Genomic DNA, 16,582 nt, shown 5'->3' with positions numbered 1-16,582 from the left:
TTTATTACGACCAATCAACAATGGCATAAAGCAGAGTTTCCCAAATGGGGTAGTCACAATGCCCAAGCCAGGGAACCTCTGCTGCTGCCCCCTTAAGGGGGAAGGTGACAACAGCAGTGGCAACATGATTACTATGATTGCGTGCCACCGCTAGGGATAAAAAGGTTTTTTCTCTTACCAGCGGTGGGGGGTTGCTATAGCTCTCCAGAGGGTCTATGAAGCCTACAGCATCCTCTGCAGGCCTCCCTATGCCTCCAAGCTCCTATAAACAGTGTAAAAAGCCCCCCAAAACCCAGAACAACAAATGAAAAACCATTCCAGTTTTATTATTTAAACCAGAACTAGGTTTTTTTTGGCTGTTTGCAGCAGTTTGGGGGGCATGGAGAGGCCTGCAGAGAGGGTTGTGGGCTCCCTGGACCCTCTGGAGAGCCATAGCAATGCCACAGGTAAATGAAAAAACCCTTTTGTTCCCAGTGGTGGTGTGCGGATGTTGCCATTCCTCTCCCAGAAGTGCTTATAGTGTTCCAAACTCTCCCTGAGAGTTTGTGGCACAAGAAAAATGATGTTAATTGCATGAATCCACAATGCGAGTAATACTTTTATGCCTTAAAGGTGTGTTGTGGATTCATGCGATAAACAGTTTTCTTGTGCCGCAACTCTCTTTTATTAGATGGCATGCTCAGAGCTGTGTGCACATGTGCATGCAAGTTTATATATGGCACTTTATGTGTGTGGAGGACTTTTAAGTGTTTCCTAATCTGGTGTAAGCCATCCTATGTATCATTCAAAAGCATCATTCCTGCTTGGGGGAGAGGCAAAATATTTCACTGGGGGACAGAAACGTTCAGAAGCAGCCCATTCTTGGACGCGTTCCCAACAATAAAACAATGCATTACAAGAGTGCTACATGTGATTGCTCGTGTTATGGCTCCTAATAATTAGAGACAGAAGTGCTTCCCCCCAAATGCCTTATTCTTCTCTTTGAGTAATGAAGGCGAGAACAAAAACTGTTGCCAGAATAGTGCTATGAAGACTGTATCAGCTGTTTTATTGTATCATTGCTTGGGTGCTACTGCGGTCTGCTCTGCGGGTCATATCCTCTTGACCCTAAAGTTGTTTGTCCTCCTTGCAAATTTCATCAAAGAAAAACAGATGAGTTTCTTGACGTACAGAGTTCTTTGTTTCCTCTAGTTTTCATAAGCTTTAAGCTGAAGCCAGATGACACCACGGTATACCCAGGACACACAGCCATGTTTCAGTGCCAAGCTGAGGGTGATCCTGTTCCCCAAATCCAATGGAAAGGGAAGGACAGGATTCTGGATCCCAACAAAGTCTTACCCAGGTAATGGCCCCCTTCTCTATTTGCAGATTAGTTTGCCTTGTTTACTCTTGGGTGAAGACACCCTTGAATGCAGGAAGGGTGACATCAGGGGTCATTTGTTTGTGCTTTGTGGAGCTATGCATGTTCTATCTTCTCTAGTGAATGGTTCTTGAAAGTTTCATACAGTGGCAATCCTGGCCCTGGTAGTGCCCGGAACCATACCGCAGGCTGTCCCCCCCCCAGCTGTTGCTTCCCCCCACCCACCCAAACTAAGCTGCTATCCCCTGTCTTCATTCAGAGACTCAGGGAGGCAATGCACTGCCTCTCCAACCCTCTGAAGGCCTTGGAGGGCCGAAAAAAACCATTTCCGGTTTCACAAAGGAAACCGAAAGTGACATTTTTAGGTCTTTGGAAGACCTTCAGAGGATCAGGGAGGCAGCGCGCTGTTTTTTCAGCCCTCAGATTGCCTCTGGGCGAAAGGCCCTGGATGGCGGAGGGGTGCCACAGGGGGAGTGAATGGTGGTGCTGTGGTGCCCCCCCCAGCCTGGCACTGGAAGCATTTGTCCCCTTGTCCCCCCTTCAGGTATGCCACTGGCTTCATACAGCTTCATTCCTAATGTTTGCTGATACTTTAGTACCTGCAGTGAGCAAGGGATTTGGTGCTGAAATTCCAAATTTTGCTACCACAGTGTGAATATCCTGAAAGGAATAAACTTTAAGTGCAGGTGTTATTTAGCAATGCCCTGTTTTTACTCCATTACACATCTTCTAGAATGTTTTGCTTTTTTGTACTTATTTTTGCCAGACTCTAGGGAGGGAGTGTTGGATCATTAACTTCAGGAGAACACCTTCTAACCTCTTGAAATCTCTGCCAACATTTCAGAGTTCTAATCCTTAACCAATAGTTGCAAACAACCTTCCTAGTTCTCATCTTCATTCTTGAGGGCTAGAATATTTGACTCTAAAAAATAAACCCAGAAACACAAAAGACTGTTGGAACAGAATCCTAACATTCTTGGCTATCTCCCAGTAGGGGCGGTATGTCTGTAGCCATGCTGGTGCAGGGCTGAACATGTTCCATGATTGCATTCACAGACATGGAAATTGTTGTTGGGCACAGAATTCAGCATTTTGAGACTCTCAACTTAGAAGCAAATTTCAAGTTTATGGCTGTACAGAGAAATGGGCCAATATGTCTAAAACTACAGCTGTTGGTGGAAGTGACTAGTAGAAACAGAATAAAAGATGTAAAACAGGCAATTATACATAAACATTTCATTTTGCATAATTTGTACAAGTAACAGAGTTAAACATTTTTGAAGCACAGAATATTATAGCTCTGTGTATGTGTAACTATAATAACTGATGAAAGTGGAGATTGCATGAAACAACAAGTGAGTCCCTGGCATAAAACACATGAGATTGTTGTAACTCTGCCCAGTCAGAGTTGTGTTCAGACGTTCTCAGGACCATCGTATTGCTTTTCTCTGTTCCCCCATGCTAGATCGCATGCTAACTTTTCATCAGTTCATACCCTTAGCAGAGCTTTGTAAACTTGAATTCAAGTTCTCTGCAAGCAAGCTGTGCAAATGGCCAGGATAGTGTTTCCTTATGATTCACAAATTATGGAGATATCACATTTCGGTAGTAAATTGTCTTACAGGGGTGTGTGTGTTTTCGTGTCCACACACAGTCCCTTGCCTACTAGGGTTTCAAGAAGGCAACTGTCTTCTCCAATAACCTCCAGGCCTTTCAGATCTCCTGGCTGCAGTTCCTTCCCCACCATCTCTTCTGTGTGGGAAGAGTTCACTCCCTAGCCTGTGGCAAGGTGCACTCCAGTTCTAGCACAGCAGAAGCCAACACAATGGGCAGGCAATTAAGGGATCATTTTTTTTCCTTGAAGTCTATGTAGCAATAGCCAACATTTAGAACTGATTAAACAGTCAGGCAGATGCCTACAGAGCATGCCTCAAAGCAATACATCATTGTTGTATTGACACAGAAGCATGTAGAACACATGATTGGTGCATTTGAGAGCTCAAATTCAATCCCTAGCATCACCTGCTTAAAAAGGATTTTGGAAAACAGGCCAGGAAAAGACCACTGCCTGCCTGATAGGCTTGAATGAGAAGGTTGAGGAACTTTTTAGAGGTGTCTTCCTCTGGGAATTGAACTGCCATAATTAAACAGGAGATTTTGTTGAATAAAGATCTCCACTCTCTCTCTTCCCTTCTTCAGTGTCTCTTTGGAAGAGAGACACTTTATTCACTCTCAGGATCTGTTTCGTTCCTACTTGGATTTAGAAAGGTACCCACATCTCTAATGTTCCAACTGGTTAATGACTGGGATTGGAGTAGGGATTGCCAGTCCATGTAAGCAAGGTATAATTGCCTTGCTTGCTTGGGTCATCCACAGCTGGCATTCTGTAGATGCCATTTGGTGGTGCTGGTGTATTCTGCTTGTGGCACAGGGTCTTCTGAGTTGACTAGCAAGTAGTCCTGTTATGATCCCTTCCTACCCCCTGCTTGTCTTTTGTGTTCCTTACAGGATTCACATTCTGCCCAATGGCTCTCTGGTAATACATGATGTTACAACTGAGGATTCTGGCAAGTATACTTGCTTTGCTGGCAACAGCTGCAACATCAAACATCAAGAGGCCTCTCTCCGCGTTGTGGGTAAGTGACATCCATTTGATGGCTGCATTTGGAATGCAAGAAAATCTGAGGAAGAGGTCTGAATCTCCCAAATTTCTGTGGTTTGGAAGGAAATTTGAAAGAGGGGAGTAGGAGAGATTATTCCACATCTGCACACAATGGATTTACTGAAGCATTGGGTGGTAGCAAATGTTGAAGCAGGTAATAACTAAACTAGGCAGATGGGACTCTATGTTAAAATCTCTCCAGCTTATTCAAGAACAAGAAGCTCCCAGGTTTGGTATTCTGTCCACAGTGTGGCACATGCTGGCACTGCTGATTTGGTGGGGGGAAATTTCTTGGGCCAGTTCTCCATATGCCTGGTTGTTATATATTGCACATAACCAGATCATGTATTGCTAAGCTGTGGCGACAGCACCCTACTCTTTGTCTCTTTCTAATGTTGGCTTCTTTAGACAAACCAGTGACGGACCAGGATGAAGCACACAACAGTCACACCCCCTATAAGATGATCCAGACCATAGGACTATCAGTGGGAGCAGCTGTGGCATATATAATAATTGTGCTGGGCCTCATGTTCTATTGCAAGAAGAGGAGGAAGGCAAAAAGGCTGAAGAAGCAACCCGAGGGCGAGGAACCTGAGATGGAGTGCCTGAATGGTAAGACGGGGGGGGGGGGGATCCTAATCCAGATCAGGAAAGGACATTTTGGAAAGGTACTGCTTTCATTTTAAGGCCTCCTGAAGAAAAAAGCATCCTTTTGGACCTGTTGACACCTGAAACAGCTATGCATTTATAGAATAAAAAATAATAATTTGCTCTTCAACAAAAAAAAAGTTCTTATCTGCCCTGTTACATCCCAAGGACTAGGGAAGAAGGTAAAAATTAAGGTTCCATGAAATAACCAGTGCAATTGAATACAGTAAACACTAGCATCTGAATCTCTCTGCTACAGGATTCTAGTAGGTGCACAGTTCTTAACAGTGTTGTACGAAGGTCATTTGGCACCTGGGGCCCATATATTTTTGGCACCCTCCCCATGACAAAATTATTTTCAGTAATAGTCATGATATGAAATGAATAATAATAATGGCCAGAGAAGAAGCACAGACACTGAAAGTTTTCTTTTATTGAACTTATATATACTAGGTTTCACACATGTAGTAAACATTAGAGATCATGACCCAAAACAAAACAGGGAAGGAATGCCCATCAAGATAATATTCAGTGGGTTTGTGTTCTATCATACACACAAAAAGAGTTTTGTTGTTATATAGAAGAAAGGCAAAACATACATACATTTATGAAGAATACCTTTGATTTTCTGGAATGATTACAACAAACTATTTATTCCCAGTGGTAATCCCAGTGTAATCAACTTTTTGTTACAGTGTACACCTTTTGTTACAGGATTCCTAGTGTAATCCACTTTTTGTTACATAAGACAGTTGTTGTTTTCCTTTTCTGATTTTTTTTTGGCTATAACATTTGATAGAATAGAGAGATTTCAACACAGTTTGTTTCATTGCATTTTGCATCCCTCCATTCATATGCTTCTGGTTCTTAACAATGCTTCAGAAAATGCATTAATCAGTCTTCATGTGAACAAGGAGCTTCTCAGTTCTGTCATGGTTACATGAGTGCCTCCATATCTGTCTGTGCTATTTGGACTTAGTGCAAAGACAGCTTGAGAGCACTCCTGATTGAACAAATGTTTTTCCATTCAATTACCAGTTAATTATAAAAGTCAATTAGATTGGAGATCTGATATATGATCAAAATTCCTACTGGAAATAATAAAGGTGATTTGTCCAGAAGTGCTTGCTGTTGGCAATTGATTTTCATACCTATAAGGTACAGGATGTGATGAATTGATTTAAAGTATCTTACATAAGGTACTTTATTCAGAAGAATTTAAATATCTTGATACTGATTTTGATGGATTTTTTATAGAGCATCCTCTAGATCAGGGGTGCTCAATAGGTGGATCACGATCTACCGGTAGATCGTGAGGCAAAATGAGTAGATCGCGGAGTGCTGACCCCCCCCCTTCAGGTGCCTCTGGGAGGAAACGCGGGGAGTAAGGCCCATTGTACTCAATGGGGCATACTCCCAGGTAAGTGTGGCTAGGATTGCAGCCTCACAGCCTAATCCTAGGCAAGTCTACTCATGAGTAAGTCCTGTTATACTCAGTGGGGCTCAAGGTACACCAACATACATTGTACACATAAATGTTATATGTTATGATGGCGCGAACATTGTAAAAAAAACTCTGGTAGATCTCCGGGTCTTGCTGGGTTTCAAAGTAGCTCTCGAGCCAAAAAAGTGTGAGCACCCCTGCTTTAGATGCTTACTGTGTAGATCCATCCTTTTTAATCCCTCATTTCCTCTGAAAATGTAAGAGCTGTTCAGACTTTTAATCCATCACTAGCGGCAGCAGGACCTATCTGCTATCATTACTGCTGAGGAACCATGCTGCGTTTTGATGTAAAGAGGGTTCTGAAAGAACCATGAAGAGTATTCCAGGAGGAGACTATAGTGATGTACCAAATGGCAAGAGGGTGTAATCAAATTTAGTTGATGGGCAGGCAACTAATTCTGCTCAGTGAATTGGATCCCTGAATTCTGTGGCTGCAGCACCCTCTAGTGACCATGACTAGCTACTCTAAGAACTAACCATTCTGCCAAGAAATGGATCCTTGCAGCATCAGTTGTTTAAAAGTAGCTTCTCAGTAAGACAAAACCGCTCTCCAAGGCAACATAATCTTATGCTAGTGTATAGTATCCATTCATGCTGCTCTTGGTTATGAAGGCAGCCTATTTTTGCTGGTTGCCACACAAAAAAAATTATGTGGAATGGCCACATAATTTGAAGGGGGGAGGGAGAGTGTTTTCACAAGAGTACAAAATGAATGAATTCATATACCAGAAGCATGTAAAATTGGAAAAGCATTGCATTATATGTTGTAGCTCAGTTATAAATCAAAGGATGAACTCATGCGAGAGAGGCATCTGTTTCACATGGCTGCTACTTCTGCATGAGCGTGGTGCTCCATATGGGAGGTTTGAACTTGGTTTAGGGGTCAGAAAAGATTACTTGTCTTCCTGTGTCTCTCTGCATTCACATCACAGTATTTCAGTTCCATCATTAGTTACAGTTAGTAGTTCAGATGGCTGAATAAATTGCAGCCTATGACTTGCAGTCATCAGCGCTTCCATTTTGACAAGCTTACTACCGGGGGGGGGGGTTTGCAAACCATTACTATAAAATACACAATCCCTACAATGGCCTCATCTTAATGGCAGTCCTTTTAAACTTCTTAGGGGGTAACTTGTTGCAAAATGGGCAAACCACAGCCGAGATCCAAGAAGAAGCGTCTCTGACCAATATTGGCAGCGGTTCTTCAGCCAGCAAGAGGCACAGTGCCAGTGATAAGATGCACTTCCCCCGCTCCAAACTACAGACAATCACTACTTTGGGTAAGCGGCATAGTAACAGTTCTGCTTCTCCTTTTTACCAATGCACAGCCTGACCTCAGCTAGTGCATCTGCTGCTCTCCTTTCCTACTTCTCCAAGCAGTTGCCATAGTTAGACTGTTCTGCAGTCTGGTTGGTTCAAACACAATCCAAAAGTAAAGTTGAGAGAAATCAGATGAACTGAATAACCTGTCTGCAATATTTCCGTTACTAAGCAAAAGCAACAACCGATATATGCATTAAGATTAAGGCCACTAGATTGGATTAAAATGTGTTTATCAGCATATGCATACATACATTTAATTAGCCACTTAGAATGCACAAGTGAGTCTTGTTAGTTTACATTGAATTTATGTATTAGCCTTCCTCCCGTTGCTTATTTTCCAAGCTTAGTATTTGTAGTGAACATGCATTGTAAAAATCAATAACTTCACAAGCAGTTTGCCTCCTTTTCCATGTTGCTAGTTCACTAAGGTTAGCAATTGACAGCTTTCCAGAATATCTGTAGCTTGCTGCAAGTAGTAACTGTGCTGAATAAACAGCATTGTATCAGATTGCTCTCATAAAATATTCTAAGAGGCACATTCCCTGTTCGTGGTAACAAATCACTGGACTTTGTAAGGTCTGCTTTGCGTACTTCTTATTACCTAAATCTATTACAGAAGCTTAGTCTCCTTTAAGACTGAAGGGTGAGAACTGTTCAGTGGGGTGAGAACTGTTTTTGCTCCAGGTACACGGATAGAACAGCTGCAAAGTATTTTGCCTGCCCAGTCTGTACACAGCCCCCCCCCCCAAAGTATAGGGAATTACCACTTTTGAAGTGGCGATCACTTACCTGTGTGAATCTTGAAGACCTTTTATCTGCTAAATCTGTATGTTTCTGGTTGTTTTAATCTGCTTTTTATTTCTGAAATTGTTTTAACATCAAGATCATAGTTGCTTCGTAAATGATGACGTTAAAGTGTTTAAAATAAAGATCTCTAAAATTAAATATCGTTATTTTAAAGATCTTTATTTTATACACCTTTCAACATCATCATTTACAAAGCAACTATGATCTTGACGTTAAAACAATTTTAGAAATTAAAAGCAGATTAAAGCAACCCGAAACGTACAGATTTAGCAGTAGCAAAAATGAAGCTACTATTAAAGTGGCACAATAATAGATTCCATTGACCTCGTGCCTGGAAGATAAGAGTAGGAACCAGGTAAATGTGTTTGGTGTGGGTGTCCCCCAGAATCAAACCCATGTATAATGCATTTCAGCAACCCAGCCTGGACAGTATCAAGGCATGGGTAATGATAGCAAAATCAGTTTTTCCAGGAAGGGCTATAGATGGTGTGCCAACAAAAACTGATGTACCATCATTTATAGCTGGGGACAGATTTTGATAACAAACATTTAATACCTGAAGTTACTCCTGCCATTTATTTATCTGGAAGATTGATATGCCACCTTTCCTCTTAGAAACTAAGGGTGCAATCCTAACCAACTTTCCAGCAGTGACATAGCTGTACCAATACGGCGTGCAGTGGAGAGGCAGTGAAGGGGGCCTCCTCAAGGTAAAGGCATGTGTGTTACCTTAACTTAGTGCTGCATTGCGGCTAGGTCAGTGCTGGAAAGTTGGTTAGGATTGTACCCTTAGATGCCCAAAGCAGCTCACAACCAATAAAGTATGCATTTACACAGAGGTCTTACCCTTTCTAATATTTGACAACTTGATGTCTGTTCTTCCTATCACTTCACATAAAAGTGAACTACTATTGGTTTAATGTGTGACATTCCTGGTCATTGTGAGAGATTTTAAAGAACCTTCCAGATATTTCTTCTGAAATGCAGAGTGAAGAATATCCATATCCCTTCTGTAACTGTGCATACTTTGTGTTGACTCCAGTTGGTGAATAGTCACAGACTTCCCTCTTCTTCCAGGGAAGGGTGAGTTTGGAGAAGTCTTCCTGGCCAAGGCCAAAGGCATTGAGGACAATGACACAGAAGTCCTTGTTCTAGTCAAGAGCCTTCAGACGAGGGATGAGCAGCTGCAACTGGACTTCAGGCGAGAGTTTGAGATGTTTGGCAAACTGAATCATGGAAATGTGGTGCGGCTATTGGGCCTGTGCCGGGAAGCAGAACCTCACTACATGGTTCTAGAATATGTGGATCTGGTAAGAAAACTACCGAGACTCTCTGCTTCCCTAGAGGCTTTTTGTTAGTATTGGTGGGGGCAGCAGGGGGAGTTTGAAGAGGTGTTGCTGGTGGATTGTAGTCTTATCCCATCCTTCCTCCAAGGAGTTCTAGGTGGCCTATGTAGCCTCTTTCTCCCAAACCGCTGTGCTGTCTCCCCAACAACCCTGTGAGGTAGAGAAGACTGAGTAAATCTGGATTGCAGAGCTGTGACTATCGGGCATGGCCTCTAGGCACAGACTGATCTCTGTGATAGTTTGAAGGCAAGTGCCTGCTGCTTATAGAGAACTCCCACCCCTTTATAGTAAAGGTTGAAGTGGAAAGAGAGCTTGAACTCTCGACCAGGCAAAATTGCTTTCTGTATAAGATTAAGAAACACACCTCATGTGGTTGCTTATCACTTCTCTGGCGGAAGAGACTGTGGGAGATGAAGCAAAATGGCAAAGCCAAATGGATAGTAATAGATGCATGATGATCTTAGAGATCTAAGGAACTATTCCACATTCTGTACAAATGCAGTATGATTGTATCTAGTTTGAAGCAGTAACATACATGCTCGGATGGTTTTCACTCATCTGGATTCAACAGAATCTTGCCTAGGCAGAGATTTGGACTACCCTTTATTCAGTCCCTGGTTGCTTCCTGCATGTGTTTGAGAGCAGCACTTCTGTTCTTTCCTGCTAGGGAGATCTGAAGCAGTTCCTGAGGATTTCCAGGACTAAAGATGAGAAACTCAAGCCCCAACCCATCAGCACCAAGCAGAAGGTAAAATGGAAAATCATCCAGTTACCTGAGGCCCTCTTTGCCCTGAAATGTAGAGAAGCCTGGCTTGTGGAGAAAGAAATAAGATGTGACCTGTTCCCCAGCGGCTAGTGAAAATATAATTCAGTGGTTTTTCCTTAACACCTTGGGATTTTATATAAGCTTACAGTTCTTCTCCCTCTTCCTTTCTAATTCCTTGAAGAATCATGGTGTATGTGTGAAAAGGTAAGTGAGAGAATTGTAACCATTTTGAGTTTTTGCAATTAAAAAAACTCAAAAAAAATTACAGATTAAAAAACGACACCAGTAGCTTATTAAACATTTCTGCTTAGAGAATTGTCCAGGACCAATTTTTAACATCACAGGCATAATTGGTAACCCTAGATTCCTCTTGGTAACCCTAGGTGCCTCATTCTTCTCTCTTTCTCCACCCAGCACACCATTCGATTAAGGGCTTGGTTGCTTAAATATGCCTATAGGTAACTGGTACATGCTTTTTTTTTTTTTTTTAAAAAGATTTCCTTCTGCTGCCAAGTAGCCATGGGGATGGAGCATCTCTCCAACAGCAGATTTGTACACAAAGACCTGGCAACCCGGAACTGTCTGGTCAGCGCACAGAGGCAGGTCAAGGTGTCAAGCCTGAGCCTCAGCAAGGATGTTTACAACAGGTAAGGGTTATTTCAGGTCTTTATTGTTTGACTTGAGCCAAAGGCATTGCTTAGGTCTGTGAAGCAGAGCTGATTTGTACTGTGTCTTTCTGCACACAGCGAATACTATCACTACCACCAAGCATGGATCCCTCTCCGCTGGATGCCTCCTGAAGCTGTCTTGGAGGATGAATTCTCCACCAAGTCTGACGTTTGGTCCTTTGGGGTCGTAATGTGGGAAATATTCACTCTCGGGGAGATGCCCTATTCCAAGCTGGCAGATGAGGAGGTGCTAACAGGTACTCCAGACCTCACTGTTATGTCTTGGACCAGCAATATATGTAGGATCTCTGCTTTGTGCTAGCAAGTGTCGTTGACAATTGCATGCTCTCACTCCTTGCTGACAGAAGAGTTCTGGCTAACCTAAGGGAAGAGTAGGAGATAAATTTTTTTGAAAAGCTGGGTGAGTTCAAGAACTCTTGTAGATGGGAATGGAGTGTATGATGCTGGTAGTCCATCTGGTTTCTTGATGCCTTGTATTCAGAAATGTATATATTCTGCATTTTAAAAAATCAACATTCTGTGGGAAATACACAGTTCTGCATAGTGATTAGGACTGCAATATTTAGTTGGCTCATCAGTTGGAAAACATTTTGACCATCTAAAATGGTGCCCCTATTAATTGCTCAGCAGATGTCATTCTTAATTTTTAAAACAAGTACTTATAAAACTGTAGGTGGCAAACACCATTCTAAGAGGCATTCACTCCTGAACCGGCAGGGGGTGGGGAATCCTCCTCCTAAGATGTTGCAATACACGTGGCATCATCCAAAAACAAAAATGTTTTTTCCTCCTCTAGAGTGGTTGAGTTGAATTCTAAGACTTCCTTCTCTTGAGAAGAGGAGGGCTTAGGAGCCAACCCATGGTATTTTCTCGTACGCTGAAGTAATGTTAATTTTCCTAAAATAGTTGATTACAGGTGGGGACTCTATCCATGGGTTCAGCATCCACAGACGTACCATGGATGCTGAACCCCCAGATTGTGCCCCCCCTCCCCAGACCTTCCTTGTCCTGGTTGTGTTTGGGAGGTTTTCTGAGCCTCGGAGCCTTTTTCGCCCAGAGCTGAAAACTAGAACGCATGCGTGCGCACACCATCCGCATAGTGGCAAACAATACAGCTTGTTGCCATCACAGAATTGAGTAGTTCATGAACAGTCAACCTCCAGTTTTTAAAAAAGAGGAATATTAAGTGTCATTGGGATTGGAAATAACATCTAAAGTATTGTTATCAGGAATATTTCTATTCTACTTTTTGAAATAACAAATTCACACTTCCCTCTGCACCAAACTTCTCCCAAAAATTGCCCCGCAGAGGCTGTCCCCCAAAGTACCTATGAAGCAAAACAGCACAGGTGGGAAGTGTTAACTCCCCACCACCACTTGTATCTCCACAATTGTCTTTGTAAAAAAGGGATACTTCTAGTTTTAAGCCTGTCTTAGCAGTGAGTTTAAGCCATTTCTGCCCAATGTTGCTTATATGCAACAGGGATCAAATGTGTACACCTGTGGGCTGGGCAGAAATGGGTTAATGCAAGACATATTTTGTCCCTGAAAGCGGAGGCCTAAGGACTTATGTAATGAGGTTCAGATACATTTTAGATACATTTCCATCCCAAGATCCATTTCCTCCACTCCTTTTCTTGTCAGAAAATGTATGCAGTCATTTTATTTGCATAACTCACTACGAGTATTAATATTAAGAATAGTTACATACCACTTTTCATCATGAGTAATTCACAGAGCAGTTTACATAGAAAATTAAACCAATCTTTACCTGTCCCCATAAGGCTCACAATCTAAAAAAGACGCAAAAGTGACACCAGCATTGGAAAAGATGCCATGCTTGGGTGGAAAGGGACAGTTGTTTTCCCCCTGCCAAATATAAGCACTTTACCCATTTCTGCCCAGCCCACACATTTGATCCCTGTTGGGTATATGGAACAATGGGCAGAAATGGCTTAAAAGGTGCTTTTTTGCCCAATTAAAGCATGTAGCGAGTGGAATGAGAGTTGAGAAAACTTGCATAATTCTGTTGCTGAGTCCTGCTCAGAGAATGTTGGGAGCTATGCATGTGTAATACTTCCCAAACTTTGTTCACACCCCTGATCCAGGCCCAACTGAGCCAAGTAGCAGACTTCATGCTACATTTTTTTTTGTCATAATCAGCTAAGTACTTTAAGATTGCACTGAAGTGCTATTTAAATGTTGTTGTTGTTTTTATCTGATATGGTAAGCTGCTTAAGGCATCCTGATAGATACTGCACATATTAGTGACTGCTGGATCTCTCTGGTGCCAGAGCTGGGCATTCTGGAATTAGGCACAGGACAAGAGAGCCTCACGAGGTTCCAGGGACAAAACTGGCACAAGTCTGCAGTGTATTTTCATTACTTTATCACTTGATAAGCTGTGCCTCTGCATTATCTGTGTCCTTTCTAAGAGAATGCCCTGTGCTTCCCTCAAACAGCATTTGGTATGGAGATAATACTTGTTCACACTAAATGATCTAAATATCTAGGCGAGATACAGGAGTGGTGATGTGGGTATCTGCGTTAGAGGCTTTCAAGATTTCAATCCTTTTATTCTGAATTAATGAGGAATAACAACTCCCTGGTCTTGTCCTCACAAACCCTGGTCTCTCTCAAACCAGTGTGATTTAAAATTGCAACTCTACCCAAAACACTTCAGCATTATCCACCATAACACTATGGACAAAAATGGTGGCTAAGCCATGTCAAAGGATAATAAATTCATGTTGAATTATGTTTGAGAAGCACTGCCATAGGATATATTTTCAAACTGTCTGATATGGTGGACTGGCAGTTTTCTCCAGGGTACCTGGGACCAGTACCATATCTGTGCCATATTACTACTCTTGTTTGTTTCTTTCCTGGAAACTTGCCAGGGCCGATCTGCTGTACTGTTGAAGCTGTTTTGCTTCTTAAGGCTCCCAGTGCTCATTTTCTGTAGGATGCAAGAGAAAGGTGAATGGAATTGAAGTGGGGAGAAAAAGTAAGGTGGCCATTGTCAGTATTTGTAAGGATACCATAAGCATGGGGTGAGCTTGAGAGAAAGATGAGTTGCTTGCATCCAGTCTGGCACACCAACCCAGGTACAGAGCAGAACTTGGGAAAGGTGGAAGGAAGGAAAGCAGTTATGCTCATAAGTCCTGAACTACTTCTTGAAGACAGGTAAAATTGAGAAGCTCAGTTAGGTACAGCGTGGCCCTGAATAAAGCCTAATGCCATCTCTGTGCTATTTTTTAAAAAAAAAAAACCCAAAACTCTTACCATGCTTCTTACATACTGTAGTGAAACCTGGAAGTGTGGGGTTTGCAGGTTCATTTACAAGGGCAGTGCATCTCATGGAACTGAAGGGCACTCTGAGACAGCCATGTCCTTGGACCCCTCACCATCTCCTGCAGCCTGCATCAGCAGTTCATACTCCCTGCCAGGCAGTCTTCCTCTGTCCTTATTCTCATTCTTTGCTTTCTCTCTCTATTTTCAGGTTTACAGTCTGGGAAGATGAAGCTTCCCCATCCAGAGGGTTGCCCCTCTAAACTCTACAAGGTGATGCAGCGCTGCTGGGCTCCCAGCCCAAAGGACCGCCCTTCTTTCAGCGAGATTGCCAACATGCTTGGGGAAAGCCCGTCTGAAAGCAAGGCCTGAACAGGGAAACACTGGCCCCTGTGGCTGGGGTTGGGATAGATCAAAATCTTATTTTGGCATTTGACTGTTACAGACTCTCAGATGGGACCCACAAGCCCAAAGGGACCATGAATTTTTATACTAATGGACAAAGTGTGGACATTGTCCCTCTACCTGAGACCTCCTATCGGGCCCTATTCCCCTGTGCCTGACTTGGCTGCGTTTCTCCAGGTTCTACCTCCAATATCTACAGGGCTACTTAACATCCAAGAGATGCAGGGGGTGCTGGAAGCCACCACAGGCCAGTGGAAGGTCTCCGGCAGATTTGGGGACTCCTGTGTCTTGGCACATCCTAGCGTTTTATTTCTTGAATCCTTTTCTTAAAAAGCACAGGCAGGTTTCTGCCAAGAGAGTGTCTTAACTTGGGGGCATCCAGGGGTTCTGTGGTGCTGAGAAGTTCACAGGGGTTGAGGAGGTGGCGCCAAGAGAGTTAAAGTGGGGCCTGAGCAAGACCCCTGTGTTATCTGAGGAAGGTTATCAGTGTTCCTGTTTATAGCACCACATCCAGTGTCTGTCTAAAGATTATCTTTGTGAAACAGCACAAGTCCAAACACATTATTTCAGAGGCTTCCTCCCCACCCTTCTTGCACTTGATGGGTTTGAACACACCAAGCTTCTCTCACTCTAGTTACCTGAGCAGGAAGTTTTGGGCAGGCTACCAGGACTAGGCCTTTAGCCCCAATTGAGTGACTGACTTTCACCATGGCCAGAGCCCTGCCATGTTATCCTTGGGAAGCAACCCCCTACCCCTTGCTCAGGATCTAGTGTCCACCCACACTGGAATGGAGGACTCTTCATTAGCCCCTCCCCCTGCTCTCTTTTTAAGTAAATGAGGAACCTGTATATTTATTAAGCAGTTCTCTGGTCTCTCTGTCTCCTAATACTGTCTGTCAGGCCGTCTGGTGCCTCCCAGCATATCCACAAGGAGTCAAGAACACTAAGTGCCTGGCATATGAAGGAGATTTTCACTCGCTTTCCTGATTATCCAATGCCGCTTTTTATATGATTATTTTGAGGCAATGTTTGTTTTCCTTTTTTAAAATGTTGACACCTCTCAGCCTTAGTATTTTTTATTATTATTAATATTATTATTGTTACTGGAATTGCAGCCTAGAGTCATTTTAGTTTCAGTTTGCTTGAGCAGAGGGTAGAACAGCCAAGAGGTGTTTTTTTTAAAAATATGCTGCTCTCAATAAAGAGTCCCCCTCTTTAAATAAAAAATTTAAAAATCACATCTGTTTCACCTCTCTGCTTCTTTTATCTTTTAATGTGAACATGGCTGGGGAAAACCATTCTTTTGCTAGAGATTCCAGGGAGCACTCTACATAGTAGCATTAACAATGTGCAGACTCCGCCACTCTTCTCCACATTCATTGATGAATGAGTTTGGTCAATGAATTAACCCAAGCATTGTCTTTGTACAAGTGTTTTGATATGGCTGTTTCGGTCAAGACAGGCATGCTGTTTGAAAAACTCTGTAAAACATACTGCCTATGACATGTAAAAGTCAGGCCTTTGGTTCAAGACTGGACACTTACTTCTGAGATGGCAACTGCTCCCAAACCTTTTTGGGTGCTCTAGCATACAGCCAGGCATAGCATTTCAGATAAATGCTGGTATTATTTTCCCCTACTTCTTGGGATGCCACTGTGTTGAATGCAGCAAGTCAACCATCTGGGCTATGTAGTCTTTAATAATCTTCCATATGGATAAGCACCTCTTACGAAATATAGTCCAATGCGTTTGTAGCATTGGAAGCAGAACAGCACTTCCTA

The 16,582-nt window shown here is 42.7% G+C and overlaps 1 protein-coding gene across 1 annotated transcript in view; it reads left to right on the top strand.

Annotated features, from left to right (window-relative positions):
• PTK7 (protein tyrosine kinase 7 (inactive)) overlaps nucleotides 1-16,039 on the top strand; it is a 45,872-nt gene extending 29,833 nt beyond the window's left edge. The window contains exons 12-20 of the mRNA XM_066623573.1: nucleotides 1,192-1,342; nucleotides 3,869-3,996; nucleotides 4,431-4,634; nucleotides 7,299-7,454; nucleotides 9,382-9,614; nucleotides 10,318-10,398; nucleotides 10,912-11,063; nucleotides 11,163-11,341; nucleotides 14,608-16,039. Of these exons, the coding sequence (XP_066479670.1) occupies nucleotides 1,192-1,342; nucleotides 3,869-3,996; nucleotides 4,431-4,634; nucleotides 7,299-7,454; nucleotides 9,382-9,614; nucleotides 10,318-10,398; nucleotides 10,912-11,063; nucleotides 11,163-11,341; nucleotides 14,608-14,768 (1,445 nt within the window). The 3' untranslated portion in view covers nucleotides 14,769-16,039. The remainder of the gene's footprint in view (nucleotides 1-1,191; nucleotides 1,343-3,868; nucleotides 3,997-4,430; nucleotides 4,635-7,298; nucleotides 7,455-9,381; nucleotides 9,615-10,317; nucleotides 10,399-10,911; nucleotides 11,064-11,162; nucleotides 11,342-14,607) is intronic.
• Nucleotides 16,040-16,582: the final 543 nt, after the last annotated feature.

The sequence above is a fragment of the Tiliqua scincoides genome, chromosome 1 (assembly GCF_035046505.1).
Source record: "Tiliqua scincoides isolate rTilSci1 chromosome 1, rTilSci1.hap2, whole genome shotgun sequence".
NCBI classification, from domain to species: domain Eukaryota; kingdom Metazoa; phylum Chordata; class Lepidosauria; order Squamata; family Scincidae; genus Tiliqua; species Tiliqua scincoides.
This window is presented reverse-complemented; position numbering and strand designations above follow the sequence as displayed.